Source organism: Miscanthus floridulus, chromosome 7, assembly GCF_019320115.1.
Source record: "Miscanthus floridulus cultivar M001 chromosome 7, ASM1932011v1, whole genome shotgun sequence".
NCBI classification, from domain to species: domain Eukaryota; kingdom Viridiplantae; phylum Streptophyta; class Magnoliopsida; order Poales; family Poaceae; genus Miscanthus; species Miscanthus floridulus.
This window is the reverse complement of record NC_089586.1, coordinates 40,684,724-40,705,399: the sequence shown is the minus strand read 5'-3', so window position 1 is coordinate 40,705,399 and position 20,676 is coordinate 40,684,724. Positions and strand designations below refer to the sequence as shown.

At 47.6% G+C, this 20,676-nt stretch overlaps 2 protein-coding genes across 2 annotated transcripts; both read left to right on the top strand.

Moving 5' to 3' along the window:
- The first annotated feature begins 1,224 nt into the window (after positions 1-1,224).
- Positions 1,225-4,654, top strand: LOC136463094 (cyclic nucleotide-gated ion channel 1-like). Its single transcript, XM_066462127.1, has 6 exons — positions 1,225-1,596; positions 1,722-1,934; positions 2,372-2,652; positions 2,736-2,847; positions 3,434-3,670; positions 3,956-4,654. Exons 1-6 carry the CDS (start codon positions 1,225-1,227, stop codon positions 4,652-4,654), a joined length of 1,914 nt encoding a protein of 637 aa, XP_066318224.1.
- Positions 4,655-6,467: 1,813 nt separating this feature from the next.
- Positions 6,468-6,950, top strand: LOC136465405 (uncharacterized). Its single transcript, XM_066464152.1, has one exon. The coding sequence runs from the start codon at positions 6,468-6,470 to the stop codon at positions 6,948-6,950; it is 483 nt and encodes a 160-aa protein (XP_066320249.1).
- Positions 6,951-20,676: the final 13,726 nt, after the last annotated feature.

Sequence of the window (20,676 nt, the reverse complement as noted above, 5' to 3'; positions counted from 1 at the left end):
TCCCTCTAAATGGATTCGGTTTCGAATGCGGTCGGAAAATATCCGTACCGTTTTCATCCCTATTCCAAGGCTTCTTTGTACCGCCTTTGTTTCTGTTTAATATAATAATGTCTACAGTGGGGGCTCTCCCGTGCTGTATTTTCTATTCCAAAAAAAAAAAACTGGAGTACCTAGATTCATTTTCAATGTCATGTCTTATATCTTGTACCTACTATCTCATGCCATGTGAACAATCATTTGAATTTTGGCCAGAACAATGACTGTTCTAAATTACATGTCTTTCAAAATACTATCTCTTATGTCGTGTGAACAATCATATGTTTTATCAAATCTTACCGTGTTATCAGCTTATTTGACGACAGAAATAAAGAAAAGGAGTTCAGGCTCCGTTCTTGGTCCGCTACTGTCAACATCAGACGCTATTTATTAGCCATTCTGTTCCGTGTCCAGTGGACAGCAGAGCCAAGTGAGCAGGAGAAGCTGGAAACCCTCGGCAGCTTGTTCGTTTCGTCGTAAATAATTATGAATTATTTACTGCTGACTGGTTTGGTGTGAGAGAAAAATCCGCGATAGTACGAGCAAGCGAACAGAACGCGGTTTGCTGGCGCCGGCTGACCCAATCAAATCGAGTCCAGGAGTCCAGCATGCACGGCGAAGCAGACTATCCAAGGCTGTCCGTTGAGCTTGGTCTTCTCCGCCACCTCGTCGACCCTTGTCCTTTGTAAATGTCCACATCCACGTCCCTGCTCCGTCGTTCCCAACTCCGCCACCTCGGCCGCCACGCCTCCTCGAAAGAAAAGCTGATTCTTTCGAGGTTTTGTTCTCCGTACGTCGGCGATTGGCACTTTGGCAGGTGATTGTCATTCAGAGAGGCGTAAGCTTCACGAATGGAGTAACTGTTTCTGCCTTGCCGCCGGAAGTGAGGAACCAATGGCACTGTCATTGCGACTGCGGGGGGTAAGCTTCTCTGATCCTATCCTGCATTCATGCATTGCAATGCAATCTTTTGTGTCTGTCAGCTCTATCAAGTTCACACTGGAGTGGACTGAATCCCCAAGTTTCGATTGGTGATCGATCTTTGTCGAAATGTCTTACTCTGACAACTAAATTTCGTGTGCAGCACGTGCAGGGTTTCAGAACTGGAGATCAGAGCAGTTCATTGGATCGGATGACATTGTAACCTGCTAGTGCTAGCATCCTGCGCTGTAAAAAGGAAAGAAAGAAATGAAGCCCAGCGCAAGAGTTCTTGATCCTCTGGGGCCATTTCTACAGAAATGGAACAAGATATTTGTGATATCATGCCTTGTTTCAGTCTCCGTGGACTCGCTCTTCTTCTATGCCCCGGCGATCGATGGCGACAACAGCTGCCTGTATCTGGATGACAATCTTCAAAAGATAGCTAGCATCCTGCGCTCTCTCACCGATATCTTCTATTTACTTCGCGTAATATTCCAGTTCAGGACAGGCTTCGCAGCTCCCTCATCTTCTAGAGCGCTTGGTCGCGGTGTCTTGGTTGATAACATGTTGGCAATAGCAAAGCGGTATCTATCGACATATTTTCTGATTGATATCTTAGCTATTCTTCCCCTTCCTCAGGTACCCTATCTTTCAGTTCTGATGGTCTTATACTTACTATTACTAAAACACAGAAGATTGATTCCACAATTTTAAGGATATCAGGATGTCTTAACTCTGCACTTGACCTTGATGTTTTCTATCAGGTTTTTGTGTGGTTAGTGCGGCCACGTCTCCAAGGTTCAAAGATTATGACCGCAAAAAACATATTGATGTTCATAATCTTGTTCCAATATGTGCCCCGACTGACCAGAATAATACCACTCTACCTTGAAATCACGAGATCAGCTGGTACAGTAATGGATACGGCATGGCCGGGTGCTGCCTTTAACCTTCTAGTTTACATACTTGCTAGTCATGTAAGTCCTCTAATCATTTATCAATACTGTTGAAATATAAGTGATCTATACACCTTTTTTTTTCTTATCATCTTAGTCTTTGGGCTGAACTACGGCATGCTAGAGGTCTCGATGTCAAATCTTGGCAGGCACAATTAAATTAAATAATTGCAACCTACTCGTAATTTCATATTTTGTTCGCTTGTCTTATAAGCCGTACTTTTTCAGCGAAGGAACAGTGTTTTTCTCTCACAACAAATCAACCAACAATAATTGTCTTTTTAGCAAAGCGAACAGTGTTTTCTCTCTTCATTAAAAAGGGTTTTCATCTGAAACTATTCATTCTTTTCTCGATTCACACAGGCTAAGCCTCAAGATAGATTAACACAATTAATCTTGCTACATATCACATTGTGCATGACCAAGATAGTACTAACCGATGCATTGACTTCTTACAGGTCCTTGGGGCTCTTTGGTACATTCTTGCCATACAACGAGAAGACACCTGTTGGAGAGAAGCTTGTAATAACCAGGATGGTTGTGATCTGGCAACTCTATATTGTGGAAGTACTGCATTTGGAAACAATACTTTCTTACAAGATGCTTGCTCAACAAATGGCGGTGCTGATGTAGATCCAATCTTTGGAATTTATCTACCAGTTCTCCAGAATGTTTCACAATCAACAGATTTCTTCGAAAAATTATTCTACTGCTTTTGGTGGGGGCTACAAAATCTATGGTACACCACCAACCCACACACACACCACCACCAAAGACTAATGCCCTGGGACTTGTACTTATGTGTTGCCATTTGTATTGCAGTTCCTATGGTCAAAACCTTAAAACAAGCACTTACATATGGGAGAATCTGTTTGCTGTTTTTGTCTCAATGTCAGGTTTAGTTTTGTTTGCTCTCCTTATAGGAAATGTGCAGGTACAGTTTTAACTTTTAAACATTTATGAAATTTTATTGTTATCTGTGCTTTTAGATTAAGTGTCAATTTATTTAAAGTAGATGTTATGTAGCTCTGTATTTGCTGTCTAGAGATGATGTCGCTCCTAGTAGGCTCATCCTTCGGGATTCTAGCCTTCCAAGACCTTTATAAAGAATCTCATGGCCTTATGCTGGACAACATAATCATGTTTGTTGCCTCTAATCTAATTGATACCGGTACCAGCTTGGCTATTATCTAACTCTTATCAAAATAGCATGGACTAAATCAACTTTAAGATCTTTGTTTCATTGTTTGCAAGAAATTCAAGTGACATTTTTGATACAATCCTGAATGAGCTAGCTATGAAAACCCATTTCTCTATAAGAATTGGCCATAGAGATTTATCCTTAAAATGATTCCGTATGTTTTGACTTCGTTGTACTTATGCTAGCTATATGCAAGAGGTCATTGTTTAAGGAGTAAGTCTGGACAACATGTTGAATTATATAACTAGTGATGATTTTTGACCTGATCATATTTTTCCAAATTTATTTTCTTTTTCTTGGTTGGATTGAATTGTTGCAGACCTATTTACAATCAGCCTATGGGTATATAGAGGAAATGAGAGTGATAAGACGTGACACAGAGCAATGGATGGCATACAGATTACTTCCAGAGCATATCAAGCAACGAATATTGCGTCATGATCAATATAGATGGCAAGAAACACAAGGTGTGGATGAAGAGGGTCTTCTTATAAATCTTCCTAAGGATCTCAGGAGGGATATAAAGCGTCATCTTTGTCTATCACTTCTCATGAGGGTACTACTTCCCTATACCTTTAAGCTTTATTTATTGATAGTCATAAGGAATTGCTTTGATCTTTGTCAAATTCAATACGTGAGACTCAAACCCATCATGATTCCGATGACAATGGCTACATGATTTACACACCATTTAAACGTTACACAGTGGTATATCAATTTCCATTTAATCGGCCGCATTTCCCATTTAACATTTAGCGTTTAGAATATAACTAGATAATATGTATCATCGACCAAAGAAATTAATTTAGTTAATTGACATTAATTCCATCTGGTGTTGCAGGTTCCAATGTTCGAAAACATGGACGATCAGCTCTTAGACACCATGTGTGATCGTGTAAAACCCATGCTGTACACAGAAGGAAGCTGCATCATTCGCGAAGGCGACCCAGTCAACGAGATGTTCTTCATCATGAGAGGGAGACTTGAAAGCATGACAACAGACGGTGGGCGAACGGGCTTCTTCAACTCCAATGTTCTCCAAGGCGGCGATTTCTGCGGCGAAGAGCTCCTCACATGGGCTCTGGATCCTGCTTCGGGCTCAAACCTTCCCAGCTCAACCAGGACGGTGAAGACGCTGTCGGAGCTCGAAGGTTTCGCCTTGAGGGCTCATCACCTGAAGTTTGTGGCCAACCAGTACAGGAGGCTCCACAGCAAGCAGCTCCGGCACACCTTCAGATTTTACTCCCAGCAATGGCGTACGTGGGCTGCTTGCTTCATACAGGCAGCTTGGCACAGGTATTGCAGAAGGAAGCTGGAGGATAGCCTGCATGAGAAGGAAAGGATGTTCCAAGCAGCAATCGTGACTGACGCCTCTAGTTCTCCCAGTCTTGGCGCGGCGCTCTACGCTGCCCATTTCGCTTCCAACATGGTACGGATCTTACGGAGAAACGCTGCCCGAAAGGGCCGTTTGCTGGAAAGAGTGTCTTCAAGGCTGTTGTTACAGAAGCCAGCAGAACCCAACTTCTTCGCTGAAGAATAGTGTGACCTTTTTTTTTCTCGAACCACGCAGGAGAGCTACGCATCATTTAATTAAGGTAGAAAAAAAATGTACACGAGTCCAGAAGGACCCAAACTTGAGTAAAAAAACACCACTCACACCAATACCACTCATACAAAAACTGTTAGATACTCCTATGTGCTAAATATAGTTAGTTTGCATGTTTCCCTTATCCGGCAGCATGCGTGCAGGATCCGGCTTGTGGACTCCGCGCGCTTAGGACGTCGTGGCCTGAGACTCGCTCAGCCACGAACTGGAGCATGCAGCAATGGCCGGCGATGCAGTGCGTGGGGATGGACGCGCACACTCCTTGCGTCGTGCGCGCTTTGCTCGGCATGATTTTTTTTCTTCCAATAAATAGAATACAATGCATAAGAAAACGCTGCGCTTTGCAGCACCAAAACCTATGTCCAGACTTCGCGTTGAGTTTTTCGCTCTTGTGTTCTCGTTCGCCCTCGGCGCTCGCCGGAGCTCGGCGACGGCCTTCCTCGCTTCTCATGACTGGCAAGTGGTATCAGAGCTAGGTGCGAGGAATCCCGCCGTCGCCATGGTGTCTCCGACGAGACCTCGTGGCCGTTCACTGGCCGGCAAGAAGGATGACTCCAAGAAGACGGTCGACGGTTCCAGCGGCTCCAGCAACAAGACGCCGAAACGCATGCCTTCACCGACTCACTCTCCCCCTTGCCGTTCGCGCACGCACGGCGCACGCCGTTCGCGCACCCGCGACACACGCCGTCCGCGGGAAGTCGTCATTGAGCGGATCATGCGAGAGGGCAGCAGCTCCGGCAACTGGCCGCAGCTGACGCGAACGAACTACCACGAGTGGTCGCTCCGCATGAGGTTGAAGATGCAGGCCCGCCATCTGTGGGACGCCGTCGAGTTCGACGACGCGGACTACGACGACGACCGCAGCGCGCTCGACGCGATTTGCAGCGGTGTCCCGACAGAGATGGTCCCCATCCTGGTGGCCAAGGAGTCCGCAAAGGAGGCCTGGGAGGCCATCAAGACCCTCCGCATCGGCGATGACCGGGTGCGGAAGGCAACGGCGCAAACCCTTCGCGCCAAGTATGAATCCATCGCACTCCGAGAAGGCGAGCCCATCGAAGACTTCGCTCTACGCCTGACGGGGATCGTGCAACGTCTGGCAACTCTCGGTGACCCAGAGCCCGATGAGAAAGTGGTGGCCAAGTATCTGTGCGTCGTCCGCCCGCGGTACAAGCAGCTCATAATTTCAATCGAAACCTTGCTTGACATCTCTCAGCTGTCGATTGAAGAGGTGACCGGAAGGCTCAAGGCGGCCGACGATGTCGAACCCGCCCCGACGCACACCGCGAGCGGCAAGCTGCTTCTCACTGAGGAACAGTGGGCCGAAAAGTACAAGGGCACGGAGTCCCGCCGGCGTGGCTCTGGCTCCGGCGGTCGGGGAAAAGGCCGTGGCCGAGGCCGCGGTCGTGGCACCGTCGACAGCGGTGACTCTCGGAACGGTGCGAACTCAGGCCGTGCCCCTCCGGAGGACCCATGTCCACGCTGCGGCAAGAAGGGTCACTGGGCCCGTGATTGCCGTAGCAATAAGAAGGAGGAGCCGGCACAGCAGCAGGCCCACCTGGCCCAAGAGGAGGAGGCCACGCTCATGATGGCCATCGCCTCGTTCCCATCCGACGCGTTGTCACAAGTTCCGCCACCGGCGCCACACCAAGCTCCCGCACCGGCGCTGACCCACGTCTTGCACCTCATCGAGCGCAAGGTGTTCGCCGCACTCGACTCCGACACAGATCCGTATCCGAAGTGATGGATCATGGACACCGACGCCTCCAATCACATGTCCAGGTCCAAGGCTGCCTTCGCCGACCTCGGCACCGGCGTCATCGGCCCCGTCAAGTTCGGCGACGGCTCCATCGCGCGGATCGAAGGGAGCGGCACCGTGCTTTTCACCTACAAGAACGGGGAGCACCGATCGCTCCCCAACGTCTACTATCTGTCGCGCCTCACCGCCAACATCATCTCCATCGGCCAGCTCGACGAAGGTGGCTTCCAAGTGCTCGTGGAGGAAGGCGTGATGCGTGTACGGGATGAGGAGCGCCGCCTGCTCGCGAGGATCCCACGGAGTCCAGGCCAACTGTACGTGCTCGACGTCACCATAGCACGGGCAGTCTGCCTGGCCACGCGCCACGACGATGTAGCCTGGACGTGGCATGCACGGTTCGGCCACATCAACTTCGCCGCGCTCCGGAAGATGGCGCGCGAAGGGCTGGTCCGTGGCCTGCCCCTGCTCAGATAGGTTGAGCAGGTCTACGAGGCGTGTCTCGCCGGCAAGCAGCGTCGGGCGCCGTTCCCACAGAAGGCGCTCGGGCTTTCGACCGAGGTGTTGCAGCTTCTTCACGGTGACATCTGCGGCCCCATCACACCTCCAACACCGAGTGGCAACCGATACTTTCTTTTGCTTGTCGATGATTACTCACGCTACATGTGGATCGCCCCTGTTGCCGAGCAAGGATGCTGCCGCCGCCGCCATCAAGAACATCCAAGCCGCAGCTGAACGCAAGTCCAGGAAGAAATTGATCGCCCTACGTATCGATTGTGGGGGCGAGTTCGCCGTGGCAGACTTCACCAACTACTGCGCTCATCTGGGGTCCGACGCGAGCTCACAGCGCCGTACTCGCCCCAACAGAACGGCGTCGTGGAGCGTCGTAACCAGACCATCGTAGGCACGGCGCGCAGCATGTTGAAGGCCAAGGCTCTCCCTGGCGTGTTCTGGGGGGAGGCCATGGTGACAACTGTGTATCTCCTGAACCGGTCCTCCTGCAAGGCCATCGGGAGAAAGACGTCGTACGAGCTGTGGACAGGGAGCGCGCCGGCGGTGCACCACCTCCGCACGTTCGGGTGTGTCGCCCATGTCAAGGTGACCACACCGAACCAGAAGAAATTGGATGATCGCAGCCGGCGCATGATCTTCGTCGGCTACGAACCCGACTCCAAGGCGTATCGGGTCTACGATCCATTGACCCAGCGTGTCCACATCAGCCGCGACATCATCTTTGACAAAGCGGCGCAGTGGGCATGGACCGCTGACCATGACATCAATCCTGGTGGCTTTGTCATCGAGGAATCCAAGCCCCTGGAGCCAGTGGTGATCACCACTACTACAACAGCAGCAGCTACGCCCTCGACGTCAGGAACTGCTTCGCCTACACCCTCAGCATCGACGCCGTCATCAGCCGTGGACATGTCCACGGCGACTCCCACGACCAGTGCCCCTGCGTTCATGACGTCGAGCCCGGTGCCACATCAGGACATCGAGTTCGCGTCGCCGCCTGGAACTGGAGCCAGCGAACTGTTGGACGCTGACCACGACGACGATGCGCCCCTCCGTTTTCGCCACATCGACAACATCATCGGGCATGCAACTCCGCCTGGGTTCGCAACACGGGACCTAGAGGAGCACTTGATGCTGGCAAGCGACGCCGAGCCATCATCGTTCTAGGAGGCGCTGCGTCATGAACATTGGCACCACGCGATGTTGGATGAGATGACATCCATCGAGGCAAGCGGTACATGGGAGTTGGTCCAAACTCCCCCAGGTGTGAAGCCGATTGGGTTGAAATGGGTCTACAAGACCAAGAAGGACGCGACGGGCGTGATCACCAAGCACAAGGCTCGTCTCGTCGCCAAAGGGTACGTGCAGCAGCAAGGAATTGATTTCGAAGAGGTTTTCGCTCCGGTGGCGCGGCTTGAGTCCGTACGGTTGCTGCTTGCTCACGCCGCCTCACGAGGCTGGGCAGTGCACCATATGGACGTCAAGTCCGTGTTCTTGAATGGCATACTCTAGGAGCAGGTCTATGTCGAGTAGCCACCGGGGTTCGTACTGCGCGGCCACGAGCACAAGGTCCTGCGCCTGGTGAAGGCACTCTACGGCCTGCGCCAAGCCCCTTGTGCCTGGTATGCTAAGCTTGATTCATCACTGATCGAGTTGGGGTTCCAGAGGAGCACCTCCGAGCACGCTGTGTACCTGCGTGGAACGGGCGACCGCCGGCTGGTCGTCGGCGTCTATGTTGATGATCTGGTGATCACTGGCGCAAACACCACCAACATCAACAAGTTCAAGGAGGAGATGAAGGCAACATTCATGATGAGTGATCTCGGCCTGCTTCATTACTACCTGGGTCTAGAGGTGTCCCAGACCGAGGCCGGTATCACCATCAGCCAGAGCGCGTATGCGGCGAAGATACTGGAGAATGCTGGTTTGGCTGGATGCAATCCAAGCCACACCCCCATGGAGCCACGACTGAAGCTCAGTAAGTCAAGTTCTGCTCCATCTGTTGATCCAACCATGTACCGCAGCATCATCGGCTCCCTCCGCTACCTGGTGAACTCAAGGCCAGACCTCGCGTACTCGGTGGGATACATCAGCCGGTTCATGGAGAAACCCACCACCGAGCACATGGTTGCAGTAAAAAGGGTGCTCAGGTACATTGCCGGCACTCTGCATTTTGGCTGTCATTATGAGAGGAAGAAGGAGGCACAGCTCGTCGGCTACAGCGACAGTGACTTGGCCGGCGACATTGATACTCGCAAGAGCACAACCGGAGTCGTCTACTTCCTTGGCGACAACGTGATAACATGGCAATCACAGAAGCAGCGCGTTGTGGCTTTGTCCTCATGTGAGGCAAAATACATAGCTGCAGCTACTGCCTCTTGCCAGGGAGTATGGCTCGCACGCCTTCTTGCAGAGCTCAAAGGCGAGGAGGCAGGCACCGTCTCACTGAAGATCGACAATCAGTCTGCCATCGCACTCAGCAGGAATCCAGTGTTCCACGACCGAAGTAAGCACATCGACGTCAGATTTCATTATATTCATGAATGTGTCGAGGAGAACAGGGTTCAGCTTCAGTCCATTAGGACGGTGGAGCAGCTGGCGGACATCCTCACCAAAGCTCTGGGGCGTGAACGTTTCTGAGAACTACGTTCCAAGCTTGGTGTTTACAATGTAGAGTAGGAGGAGAATTGTTAGATACTCCTATGTGCTAAATATAGTTAGTTTGCATGTTTCCCTTATCCAGCAGCATGCGCGCAGGATCCGGCTTGTGGACTCCACGCGCTTAGGACGTCGTGGCCTGGGACTTGCTCAGCCACGAACTGGAGCATGCAGCAATGGCCGGCGATGCAGTGCGTGGGGATGGACGCGCACACTCCTTGCGTCGTGCGCGCTTTGCTCGGCATGATTTTTTTTGCTTCCAATAAATAGAATACAATGCATCAGAAAACGTTGCGCTTTGCAGCACCAAAACCTGTGTCCAGACTTCGCGTTGAGTTGTTCTCGGCGCTCGCCAGAGCTCGGCGACGGCCTTCCTCGCTTCTCGCGACTGGCAAGTGGCATCAGAGCTAGATGCGAGGAATCCCGCCGTCGCCACATACTACTAGAAACAAACGACCAGCAACCACAGGCATAAAAACCAATGCAAGCAACGTTCATCAGCTTGCAACCTGTAATCCTTTTAGAAGCATCAAGTGATAGATCTTGTTAATATATCGTCAGCATCTATGATTGGATGCTGTAATAGCAAGACACCAAATGGTCTGAAGCTGTCAGGTTTGATCGAATAACGTAAATCAGTTTTACCCATTTATTGGTTGGTTATCTGTACATGACGAAATGGGCTTTAGATATATGGAATGCGTGGATTAGTATACGCTTTCCACGCTGAATTTTTTTCTCGAACAGGCATTTTGCCAGTATTATTTCATTAAGCACAGTGGAAATAGGAGTCTTACAGACAGTGCACGGAAGCCCTGCGATTAAGAACCACAGCTGCCTGCTGACAGGGCATCCCAGTAGCAAGTGGCTGACCGTCTCTGCGTGCTGGTCACAGAATGTGCAGGCGTCCTCATCTTGCAATCCATGCCGACATCGCCGCTCCGCAGTCCATATTCGTTTATGAGACAAAGCCAGAAGAAGAATTTGATTTTCCCCAGCGCCTTCACCTTTCCACGCTGAATCCATAACTAATAAATCAATATAAAGCCCATGGAGCAAGGTGCTTCCGCGGAGCAAGCACTTAGGTGCCCGACCTGCTCAAGCTCATCAAGCGCGAAGAGCCTAGGTTGTCTTCTTCAACGAGTAATACGGTAGTCGAGTGTAACTTTAGGGAGGGCATTTGCTTAATGGAAATTTCTAAAGCCCCCCAACCCCTGTAATCAAATTCTCCCCACTTAATACAAAAACACGCAAATCTTTTGTGTAATCGAGAAAATATAAAGCCCACGGTCAAATTTGTACACAAAGCTCATCTTTTGCGGGGAGTAATCTGTACACAAAGCCTATGGTGCTTTGAGAGAACTCTCTTTATCTTTTCCTTGCAATAGCCTTTCCATGGAGCCTCTCCTTTTGCGGGGAATAATCTCTTTTTCATTTTTTTTTTTGAATGAGTCCTTTTTCATATGATATCCCGTTGATCGCCCTTTCATTACCTACTTTTCGAAAGGTGATTGGAGCCAACTCCTTTGGTTTCGTATCCAAACTAGGACTTCGACCTGTCTGAGAGAAAGGTTCAGCAATCAAGGAAGGATGGGCAAATTTTACAGAAATTTCAAGGATACACTACAACACTTCAGTTCCACGAGAACCGAGTAAACTGCCAAGTTTGAATGGAGAAGTTTCAGAGTTTCTTCTTTAAAATAAAGGGAAGAATCAATGGATCGGAGATCTTTCACAGAATTTTCTTATTTAAAATTAAATAAAGTGAGGAATCAATCTTTACGTGTAGTCCATCGTTAGTAGATAACAAAAGTAAACAGGAGATGATCTGTTCGATTTTTTTTTTAATTTTAACACTTTTTGATAACTAATTTTAAATCTAACACTGTAGTTTTTTAAAAAAAACTAACACTTTTGGCCGCGCCTATTGCCCTAGCGCGGCCAAATACCTGTGCCGTGCCATGCATGGTGGCGTAGCAGAGGTCTGACGTGGCGACGACCGGTTTCGGTGACCGGTGACGTGACATCTCTTGCTGCGCCACCGATCTTGGCGCGGCAGTGCCGCGCCCTGATCCATGGCGCGGCAGAGCCGAATAAATACCGCCCGCCCGCCTGCCCGCACGCACCTGCCCGCCCGCCGCCAGCGCCTACAGTCGCCCGTCAGCCGCCACGCAGCGCCCGCTTGGCTACGCCATACCCGCGCTCGCTCGGCCTCGCCCGCTCGACCACGCCGCGCCCGGCCACTCCCGTCGCGCAGCGCCCGCGCCGGCCGTGCCACGAACACCGGCGCGTCAAGGCCGCCCACTCCTAAGGTACCTCCTCTCGATGTCATATTTTTTTGCTTATTATTTATTTAGGATAATTAGTGATTTAGGATAGTTAGTAATTTAGTATAGTTAGGGTTGATTTCATATTTTTTATTATTATTGATTTAGGATAGTTAGTGATTTAGGATAGTTAGTAATTTAGGATAGTTAGGGTTGATTTCATTTTTTTTGTTATTGATTTAGGATAATTAGTGATTTAGGATAGTTAGTAATTAAGGATAGTTAGGGTTTTATGATTGGTATTGATTTATGATAGTTATGTTAGTGAATTTGTTTGTGATTTACGTAGGTTTAAGGTTGTGTGTTCTAGTTTAGTTAGGATTTTGGGTTTAGGGATTGTTTATGTATTTATTATTTAGTTTATAGTTAGTTATTTAGTTAGGGATTTTGGGTATAGATACTAGTTTACTCTAAACCCAAAAGGGTTTAGGTATTTTAGGGATTGATTATGTATTTATTATCTAGTATAGTTAGGATTTTGGGTTTAGGGATTTATGATAGTTAGGTTAGTGATTTGTTTGTGAACTTACTAATGTTAATTTAAATTTTGTTAATTTGAATACTCTAACGTTTTGTTTATCAATTCGTAACAGGATGGCTTCTCCCACGCAGCACTCGTTGTGATGAGTACAGGCCCGATCTTCCGAGAGGTAGCCGGTAAATTCGATTTGTGGAGATCTCGATGTTGGCGATCCGGCTTCAAATCAGACACGACTCGAACCATGCAACCGTTACACCACTGCTCCGTTGGTTATCAACCAAGCACAACTTGATTGACCTCGCCAAGAAGGCTTTTCCTGCAAGCAAATCGAAGAGCACAAGCAAGAAGGTAAAACACGCAATCTGAAATTGTAAATATGAATGACGCGAATATCAATAAAGGATTCAAGAACTCGGTTTCAAAGGACTAATCGACACAGTGGAGGAGATCAAGAACGGAGCCCTGGATCACTGTAAAAGGATTTGTCACCACAGTTACAATGAACGATTCAGTTTCTCGATGGAAAACTAAACTCTAAACAAAACCCAATTGTGTAGCAGCGGCGGCGGCTGTGTTTATAGTCTAAGACTCGACCTAGGGTTGGGGACGGCCAGGGGTTGGGCGCCCACAACTTGGGCTTAAGGCCCGACACGATACATGGCCAAGTTGGCCCAAATAGGTGATGCAGCACCTTGCCGTGGTCACACAGAATGATCCACGGACCTTCTGGAGCTGGGACCAGATCCAAAACGACGGCATCGTCGTCCCCTTTCCAACGCATCCAAGAATGGCCCGTTTCGATGTCGTATGAGGAAGTTATGACCGAAACAGTGACGACGTGTCTGCTGAATCCGAGGACGATGTGGCAGCTGAGTTGAAAACGAATTGCAACTTGGGGAAGACCATGGCGTCGATGTGTCCAGCGTGGCGATGTCCTCATCATCCTCCCCTTCTCGAATTGGAGTCGTCCTCGACTCCATCTTGACGATGTCCTCATCATCCCCTCCTTGTAGAATTGGAGTCGTCCTCGACTCCATCCCATCATCAGCGAACTCATGCAAAATGTTAGTGACAGCAGGCAATGCACCAGACATAAAAGGTTGACAAAATATAGTATAACATGGTGCATCAGGATTATCACATAACTCAGCAGTAGCAGGAGTTGTAGCAAGAAAAGCACCTCCTTTTAACTTAATCCCATTATTTTTAGCAATGTCTATTGGAGGTTTATTTTTTATCTCATTAGCATGTTTAATAATATCCGTAGGAGACAAAGGCAGCAATGTAATTTTCTTGTCCTTATGTATGATAGTGTATGTATTAGTTCTACCATGGTGTAAAGCATCATTATCAAATTCCCATGGGCGACCTAACAAAATGGAACAAGCTTGCATAGGGACAACATCAAAATCAGCAATATCATGATAAGAGCCTGTGAAAAAGCTAATGCGTGCTGATTTAGTTACCTTAGTCTTACCACTATTATTGAACCATTGAAGTTTATATGGATACGAATGTTGTCGTGTGGTCAAGCCAAGCTTGTCAACCAAATCTGAACTCACCAAGTTGTTGCAACTCCCGCTATCAATGATAGTGAGAACACGACAACCCTGCACAATGAGATACATGTGGAATAAATTGTGGCATTGGATCTTCATCTCTTCTTCATGACCCACACGTGTACTCAACACACGCTGCACAAGAAGGCTAGGGTAGTCCGCGGCAGTAGCCACGGAGTCAATGGTGATGGCCTCCTTGTCATGATCGCCCTTGATGGGATCTGCATCAATGTTAGCAGCAAGGGCTAAATCATCTTCAACATCACTAGCACTTACATATCCATCCTCGGTAGCAATGAAAGCGCGACGACTGGGGCATTCCTTCATGACATGTCCCATGCCTTTGCATCGGTGGCAAATGATTTTAGAGCTGGACGAAGAGGAGCTAGTAGAAGCACCCGGAGTGCCACCTTTCTTCAGCTGTGGAAACTGCACATTAGACAATTTACTTACCCCGGAAGAAAATGGAGGTGTAGATGGCTATGGTGCAACAGGAAGCTTGGGCGTCTCCGGCTCGAAACACTGCTGAAAATTCCTCCCATTGTTAGACCTGAAAGGCTGGTGTTGTTTGCGTCCCTGTACTTCTCGTTCGGCCTTAATAGCAAGATGATACAATTGGGAAAAATTACGCCATTCTTTATAATCAAGTATGTTCTGTATATCATGGTTTAAACCACCAAAAAATCTAGCACTAGCATCATCATCATCTTCATTTATACCACAACGTGCTAAACCAATAAGCAATTCTTGATAGTATGCTTCTACTCCTTTATCACCTTGTTTTAAAGTTTGTAGTTTCAAACGTAAATCGCGTTGGTAATAAGGAGGAACAAAACGAGATTTCATACGTTGCTTTAAAACATTCCAAGTTTGAGGCACAACAGCAGCATTATTGGCATTGCAAAGATCACTCCACCAGAACAAAGCAAAATTAGTAAACTCACTAGTAGCAAGTCTAACTCTATGCTCAGCAGGAACATTATGAGAATCAAATTTTTGTTGAACAGCAAGCTCCCAATCTAAATATGCCTCTGGATCAACATTACCAGCAAAAGGTGGTAGACTAAATTTAATTTTAGCAAAAGGATCATTATTACCATGATTATTACCTGCCATACCGCGACGATTGAAGTTGAGGCGGCGACGGGCACCACCGTCAGCATACGCATCTTCATCATCAGCACGATAAGGTGGAGGGCGTTGCTCAAGCTGTTCAATGCGGGTGACCAGATTGTTCACGTTGCGCGTCAGCTCGGTCATAAGATTGCGTTGTTCAGTCATGAACGTTGCAAGCTCGCCCTTGGACACGCACTCATTGAAGTCCGTCGGAGTTCCTGCCATGGTTAGAAGATAGAAAAAGACAACACCAAAGTATTATCCCTATCAACTAAAAGGAAACAAGTGGTGGTGGTGAAAGTGGAATGTAAAATCACAAGCGGCTTACCACCGTCTTGCCTGTATTCTTACCAACGCCAAACAGGAGCAAAACCAAAGTGGCGAAGCAATCTGTTGTTGAGCGTGGGTAACAGTTGCAAGATGAACCTGTGCTGACAGAAGAATATGTGGAGCTATGGGTAGGCACACAATATGACAGCAAGGATTAGCAATTAACGAGTGCAGAGTAGCGATTGTTCAATCTGGATCCAAAGTACAAATCACAGGTGCTGGCTAAGACGTGTCAAGACGTAGCGCAACAAGGTGAAAACAAAGGACGATCGAAAGACTCACAGAACAAGCAAATAGCCCGGATTTCTCCTTTTTCCTGAATTTTTTCCCGGATTTTTCCAAAAGGCACTAGTAGGAAACAAACTTTTTTTTACTATTTTTTTATACTTTTCTCTGAACAAGGATCACAAAAGATGCAACCACAAAAATTGGCACCTACAACTGAGGTGGGATGTGGTCTACAGAAATTCAGCACGTTCTCTGAAAAGCGTGCAAAAACTTTGACAATTTTTTTTCTATATTTTCCCAAATTTTTTTGGCAATTCTGATGAAACCAACAGGGCGAAGCCGAGTTTGGGTCGGGTCCAAATGGTGTCAAGAAGCTGCACAAAAAATTTTAGATTTTTCTGATAAACGAGCGAAAAGTTATGCCTGTTTTACCGAAGGTATCTCAAGGTATGTTTTCCGGGAGGCACAACACGGCGACGGCAGTTAGGGCAAAGCGTCCCTAAACTCTAACACCGATCACAGCAGTAGGTATTCGCCTGATGATGTAAGGAGGGCTGCGATGCAGGCAAAATAAGAGCGGCTGGCAACCTATCTAGGGTTTGCGCGGCGGCGAGAAGTTACACAAGGCGGCTAGTGGGGCAAGTCGAGTAATGTGGTGGCTTCGACTTGTTGTTTGGGAACGGTGGATGGGATAGCGGCGGAAAACAAAATCACAGCAACGGGCGATTGAACTACGACCACGAACACAATCCTAAACCAGCAACAAGACTCGACCACGGACACAAACTCAACAACACGAATCTGAAACGAAATTGCAAAGGCACAAAGGGCGATAGGACAGTGGAAATTGAAATATTTTTGGGCTTTTTGTGGACTCTAGGTAATGAACAAATATGAATCTAAGGCAAACGAGATTATACCTTGCGGTAAACCTGAAATATCTGATACCAATTGATGAGTACAGGCCCGATCTTCCGAGAGGTAGCTGGTAAGTTCGATTTGTGGAGATCTCGATGTTGGCGATCCGGCTTCAAATCAGACACGACTCGAACACTGCAACCGTTACACCACTGCTCCGTTAGTTATCAACCAAGCACAACTTGATTGACCTCGCTAAGAAGGCTTTTCCTGCAAGCGAATCGAAGAGCACAAGGAAGAAGGTAAAACACGCAATCTGAAATTGCAAATATGAATAACGCGAATATCAATAAAGGATTCAAGAACTCGGTTCCAAAGGACTAATCGACACAGTGGAGGAGATCAAGAATGGGGGCCCTGGATCACTGTAAAAGGATTTGTCACCATAGTTACAATGAACGATTCAGTTTCTCGATGGAAAACTAAACTCTAAACAAAACCCAATTGTGTAGCAGTGGCGACGGCTATGTTTATAGTCTAAGACTCGACCTAGGGTTAGGGACGGCCAGGGGTTGGGCGCCCACAACTTGGGCTTAAGGCCCGACACGATACATGGCCAAGTTGGCCCAAATAGGTGACGCAGCACCTTGCCGTGGTCACACAGAATGATCCACGGACCTTTTGGAGCTGGGACCAGATCCAAAACGACGGCATCGTCGTCCCCTTTCCAACGCATCCAAGAACGGCCCGTTTTGATGTCGTATGAGGAAGTTATGACCGAAACAGTGACGACGTGTCTGCTGAATCCGAGGACGACGTGGCAGCTGAGTTGGAAGCGAATTGCAACTTGGGAAAGACCATGGCGTCGATATGTCCAGCGTGGCGATGTCCTCATCACGTTGTACCCCATTCTTGAAGTGGAGTATGACGACTAGCACCGAGCACACATCTTGAGTGACAATGGCGCAGAGGTGTCAGTTGTCTCCTTTGAGGCCCCGCACGCACACCAGGGCGCACCAGTGGGACGAGCGTTATGCGCCGTACATACGGCGTGCTGGCTTCCTCGAGCTTGTTCGTGTTGTCAACCACGGTCTTCCGCCCCTTGACTCAGCACTACTTACTGCAGCTGTAGACAGGTGCGAGTGCATTCTTTGTATGTAAACTTTCTTCTAACAAATTTGAGGCAATTAACAGTCGTTCTATTCTTATAACAGGTGGAGGCCTAAGACCCACACGTTCCACCTACTTGTGGCGAGATGACCTTGACGTTGCAGTACGTGAAGGCTATTATAGGCCTTCGGTTGGGGGGACTTTCAGTGACAGGGATAGTTGACAACGATCACTAGAGGGAGCTGGTGACTCAGTTTACTGGCTTTCTTCCACCAGACGACGATGCTTCCAAGAAAAATAAGTGAGTAATTCAAGTCTATTTAATACTTGCATTGTTTTCCTATAGTCATGGGGTCTCATTTTCTTTGGTCAATTTCAGGAAAAATTCGGGGTTTCGTCGTTCTGGATCACGGAGCGCTTTGATTACTTGGACCCACAGGCTGAGGAGGCTCTGATCGACAGGTTCGCTCGTGTGTGGCTCTGGCACTTTCTTGGTGCTTTCCTCTTCCCAGATGCCTCGGGCAACACGATTAGCTGGATGTTCCTTGACATACTACGACGTAACACCCTAAAAATTTCAACTTTGGAAATAGGGTTAAAATGATTTGTTTATGAATTTTTGTGCTCATGAAACATAGCAGAATAAAAAAAATCCTTAAAATAAAATTTGTCATAGGGCTTAGCGACTTGTTTGCGCATTCATGCTGATGCATTTGATTTATTGAGATGGTTGTTTTATCTAAAACTTCAAAATGAATTCAATTGCTTTTGAATTTTGTTTAAAAATAGCTTTGAAATGAAAGAAAAACAAAATAAAAAGGGAAAATCCCTCCTTCCCCATTCTGGCCTAAAGGCCCAGCCATCCCCCTCTTTCTCTCCCCAACATGCCGCTCTCCCTCTTTTCACCATGCGGGCCCAGCTTCATTTGGCGCCGAGGCCCAGCACCCACTCGCGAGACCAGCGGTAGGCCACCTACTAGCTTGGGGGCCTAGCGCACCGACCCAGCAACGCCCGCAGCCCAGGCCGAAGCCGTGCCATCGCCCGATTTTTCTCCCCCACCTTGTCTCACCGACCGCCCGGGCCCGCTCGTCAGCTCTGCCTCCTACCTCTGCTGCGTCGTCGAAATGGACTCTCACAGAGTCCGTGTCCGCCCTGTCCCGCTCGATGGTGTGCGCCCTAAGCTACCCTGCCCCATACGTAGCAAGCCTCCGCGCCGTGCCATCTATCCCGCGCCCTATCTCGCATCACCCGTGAGCACGCTGCCTTGCCTCCGAGCCGCAACCGCTGAAGGAGATCCGCCGCCGATCGGTTCGCCGCTACATCGTCTCGTCAACTCGACGAACCACCTACCTTGCTTCGCGTGAAGGTAATGAAGCCTACTGAGCCACGCGTTAGTTCTCTCTCGCTCTCTGTCACTCCCGCATCGTCGCTGGAGTTGCCGAGCCGTTCCGCAGCGTAGCCCGTCGCCGCCGTGCCACGTCGGGCCACCCTGATGCTCTCATCGGGTTCGCCATATCATCCTCTTGCTCTCCGTCCTCTTCCCGTGTCTCATGGGGCTCGTTTTTGCCCAAACCGAGCTCGCCGCGAAGCTTCTCGTTGCCATCAATGGTGGGCCGCCGCGCCGTCCCTATTTCCCACCAGCGCAGTCGTCTTCTTCCCCATCGATCCAATCGTGGCCACCAGTTTCTAATCGGACGGCCCCAGATGAAAGATACCCCTTCGCTGTTCTTTTTGCTAAAGAGACCCTCTATTTTTGGCAAATTAACCCGCAGTACATAGCATCTTTTCAGAATCCGTTTTCTTCTTTGGAAAGCGTAGTTTCATCAGTTTAGATATAAAATACGCTTTCACTTATTTACAGATTTGCCACTGATTTTGTTTTAGCCATAACTTCTCTGTTTTAACTCTGATTTGATCCGTTCAACTTGCGTTAGGTTTGTATTTACGTTGTATATATGTTTATACTACTGATAAATATGTTTTCAACTTTTAAAATTTGAGGTTAGATTTAATCTATTATTTTAATAAAAGGAAATATTGTTTACTTCATATCTTCTGCGTTTTAGCTCTATTTAGACTCATTCAAGTTGCGTTAGATTCATAGCGACGAGATCTATGCATTAGTAATGGTGTTTACCATATTACTATTTCTGAAATTTTATGGTTTAACCTCTAATTTGAATAATAATCATGCAACTGGATTTTATAAATAAAATATGATTTGTTTTACTTTAGTTTTATAATTCAAATCTAAATTTGACTTAATTCAATTTATATATGCTTTTATATAGTTAAAACACATGAAACTTACAATTTTATGCTTTCTCTTATGGGTAGATCTGTCGCTAGACATATCTTTTTCACCATAGCTCCGATTAGAGTGCTTCTCGCGACTGTGTGTTCATAGCAAGGCATAGAATCATGTTTCAAACTCTTTTACTTATTTTTCTATGATTTGTGTACTATTCTGATTTAGTTCTATTGTTTGCTTCGTGTATGATTGTATGGATACTTGTGTGGTGCTTTATGATTACGTCCAGTCGGTGAGATATACGTGGTGATCAAGAAGAAGAAGAACGTTGAAGATTAAAGCTTACCGAAGGATCGGTGTTTTAAGGCAAGTATAGCATGGGATCTTCCTTGTTGTCATATACACCTTTAATCATTTAATTCATACTGCATGTGTCTACCTTGACTACCACTAAGGATTTCCTAGTAATTTGTACTTGTACCTTGTTGCCTATGGTGTATTGCATTAGGTAGTATGATGCTAGTGCTCAACTACAACCATGATCTTGCAACTTGACTAATGGTATATGCAATAAACACTAAAAGATGTTTTATTTGCTGAGTACGACATGTACTTACGCTTGCTTTACTTTTTAAATCTTTGAAAAAATTCCAGATGGGTACCAGATTGCTAGAGTTTGAAGGAATTAGGCTTGTGATCAACCAGTCAGTTGTCCCTGTGTATTTGGAGTCTTCGCTTGAAGATCAGAGTTGTCTTTACGCTGTCTATACTC

Bases quoted from the DNA above. Each gene is read 5' to 3' on its own strand.
- LOC136465405 (XM_066464152.1), top strand. From the start codon at position 6,468: ATGGACACCGACGCCTCCAATCACATGTCCAGGTCCAAGGCTGCCTTC.
- LOC136463094 (XM_066462127.1), top strand. From the start codon at position 1,225: ATGAAGCCCAGCGCAAGAGTTCTTGATCCTCTGGGGCCATTTCTACAG. The intron at 2,653-2,735 runs GTACACCACCAA...TTTGTATTGCAG, and splicing joins TGGGGGCTACAAAATCTATG to TTCCTATGGTCAAAACCTTA. The intron at 3,671-3,955 runs GTACTACTTCCC...CTGGTGTTGCAG, and splicing joins GTCTATCACTTCTCATGAGG to GTTCCAATGTTCGAAAACAT.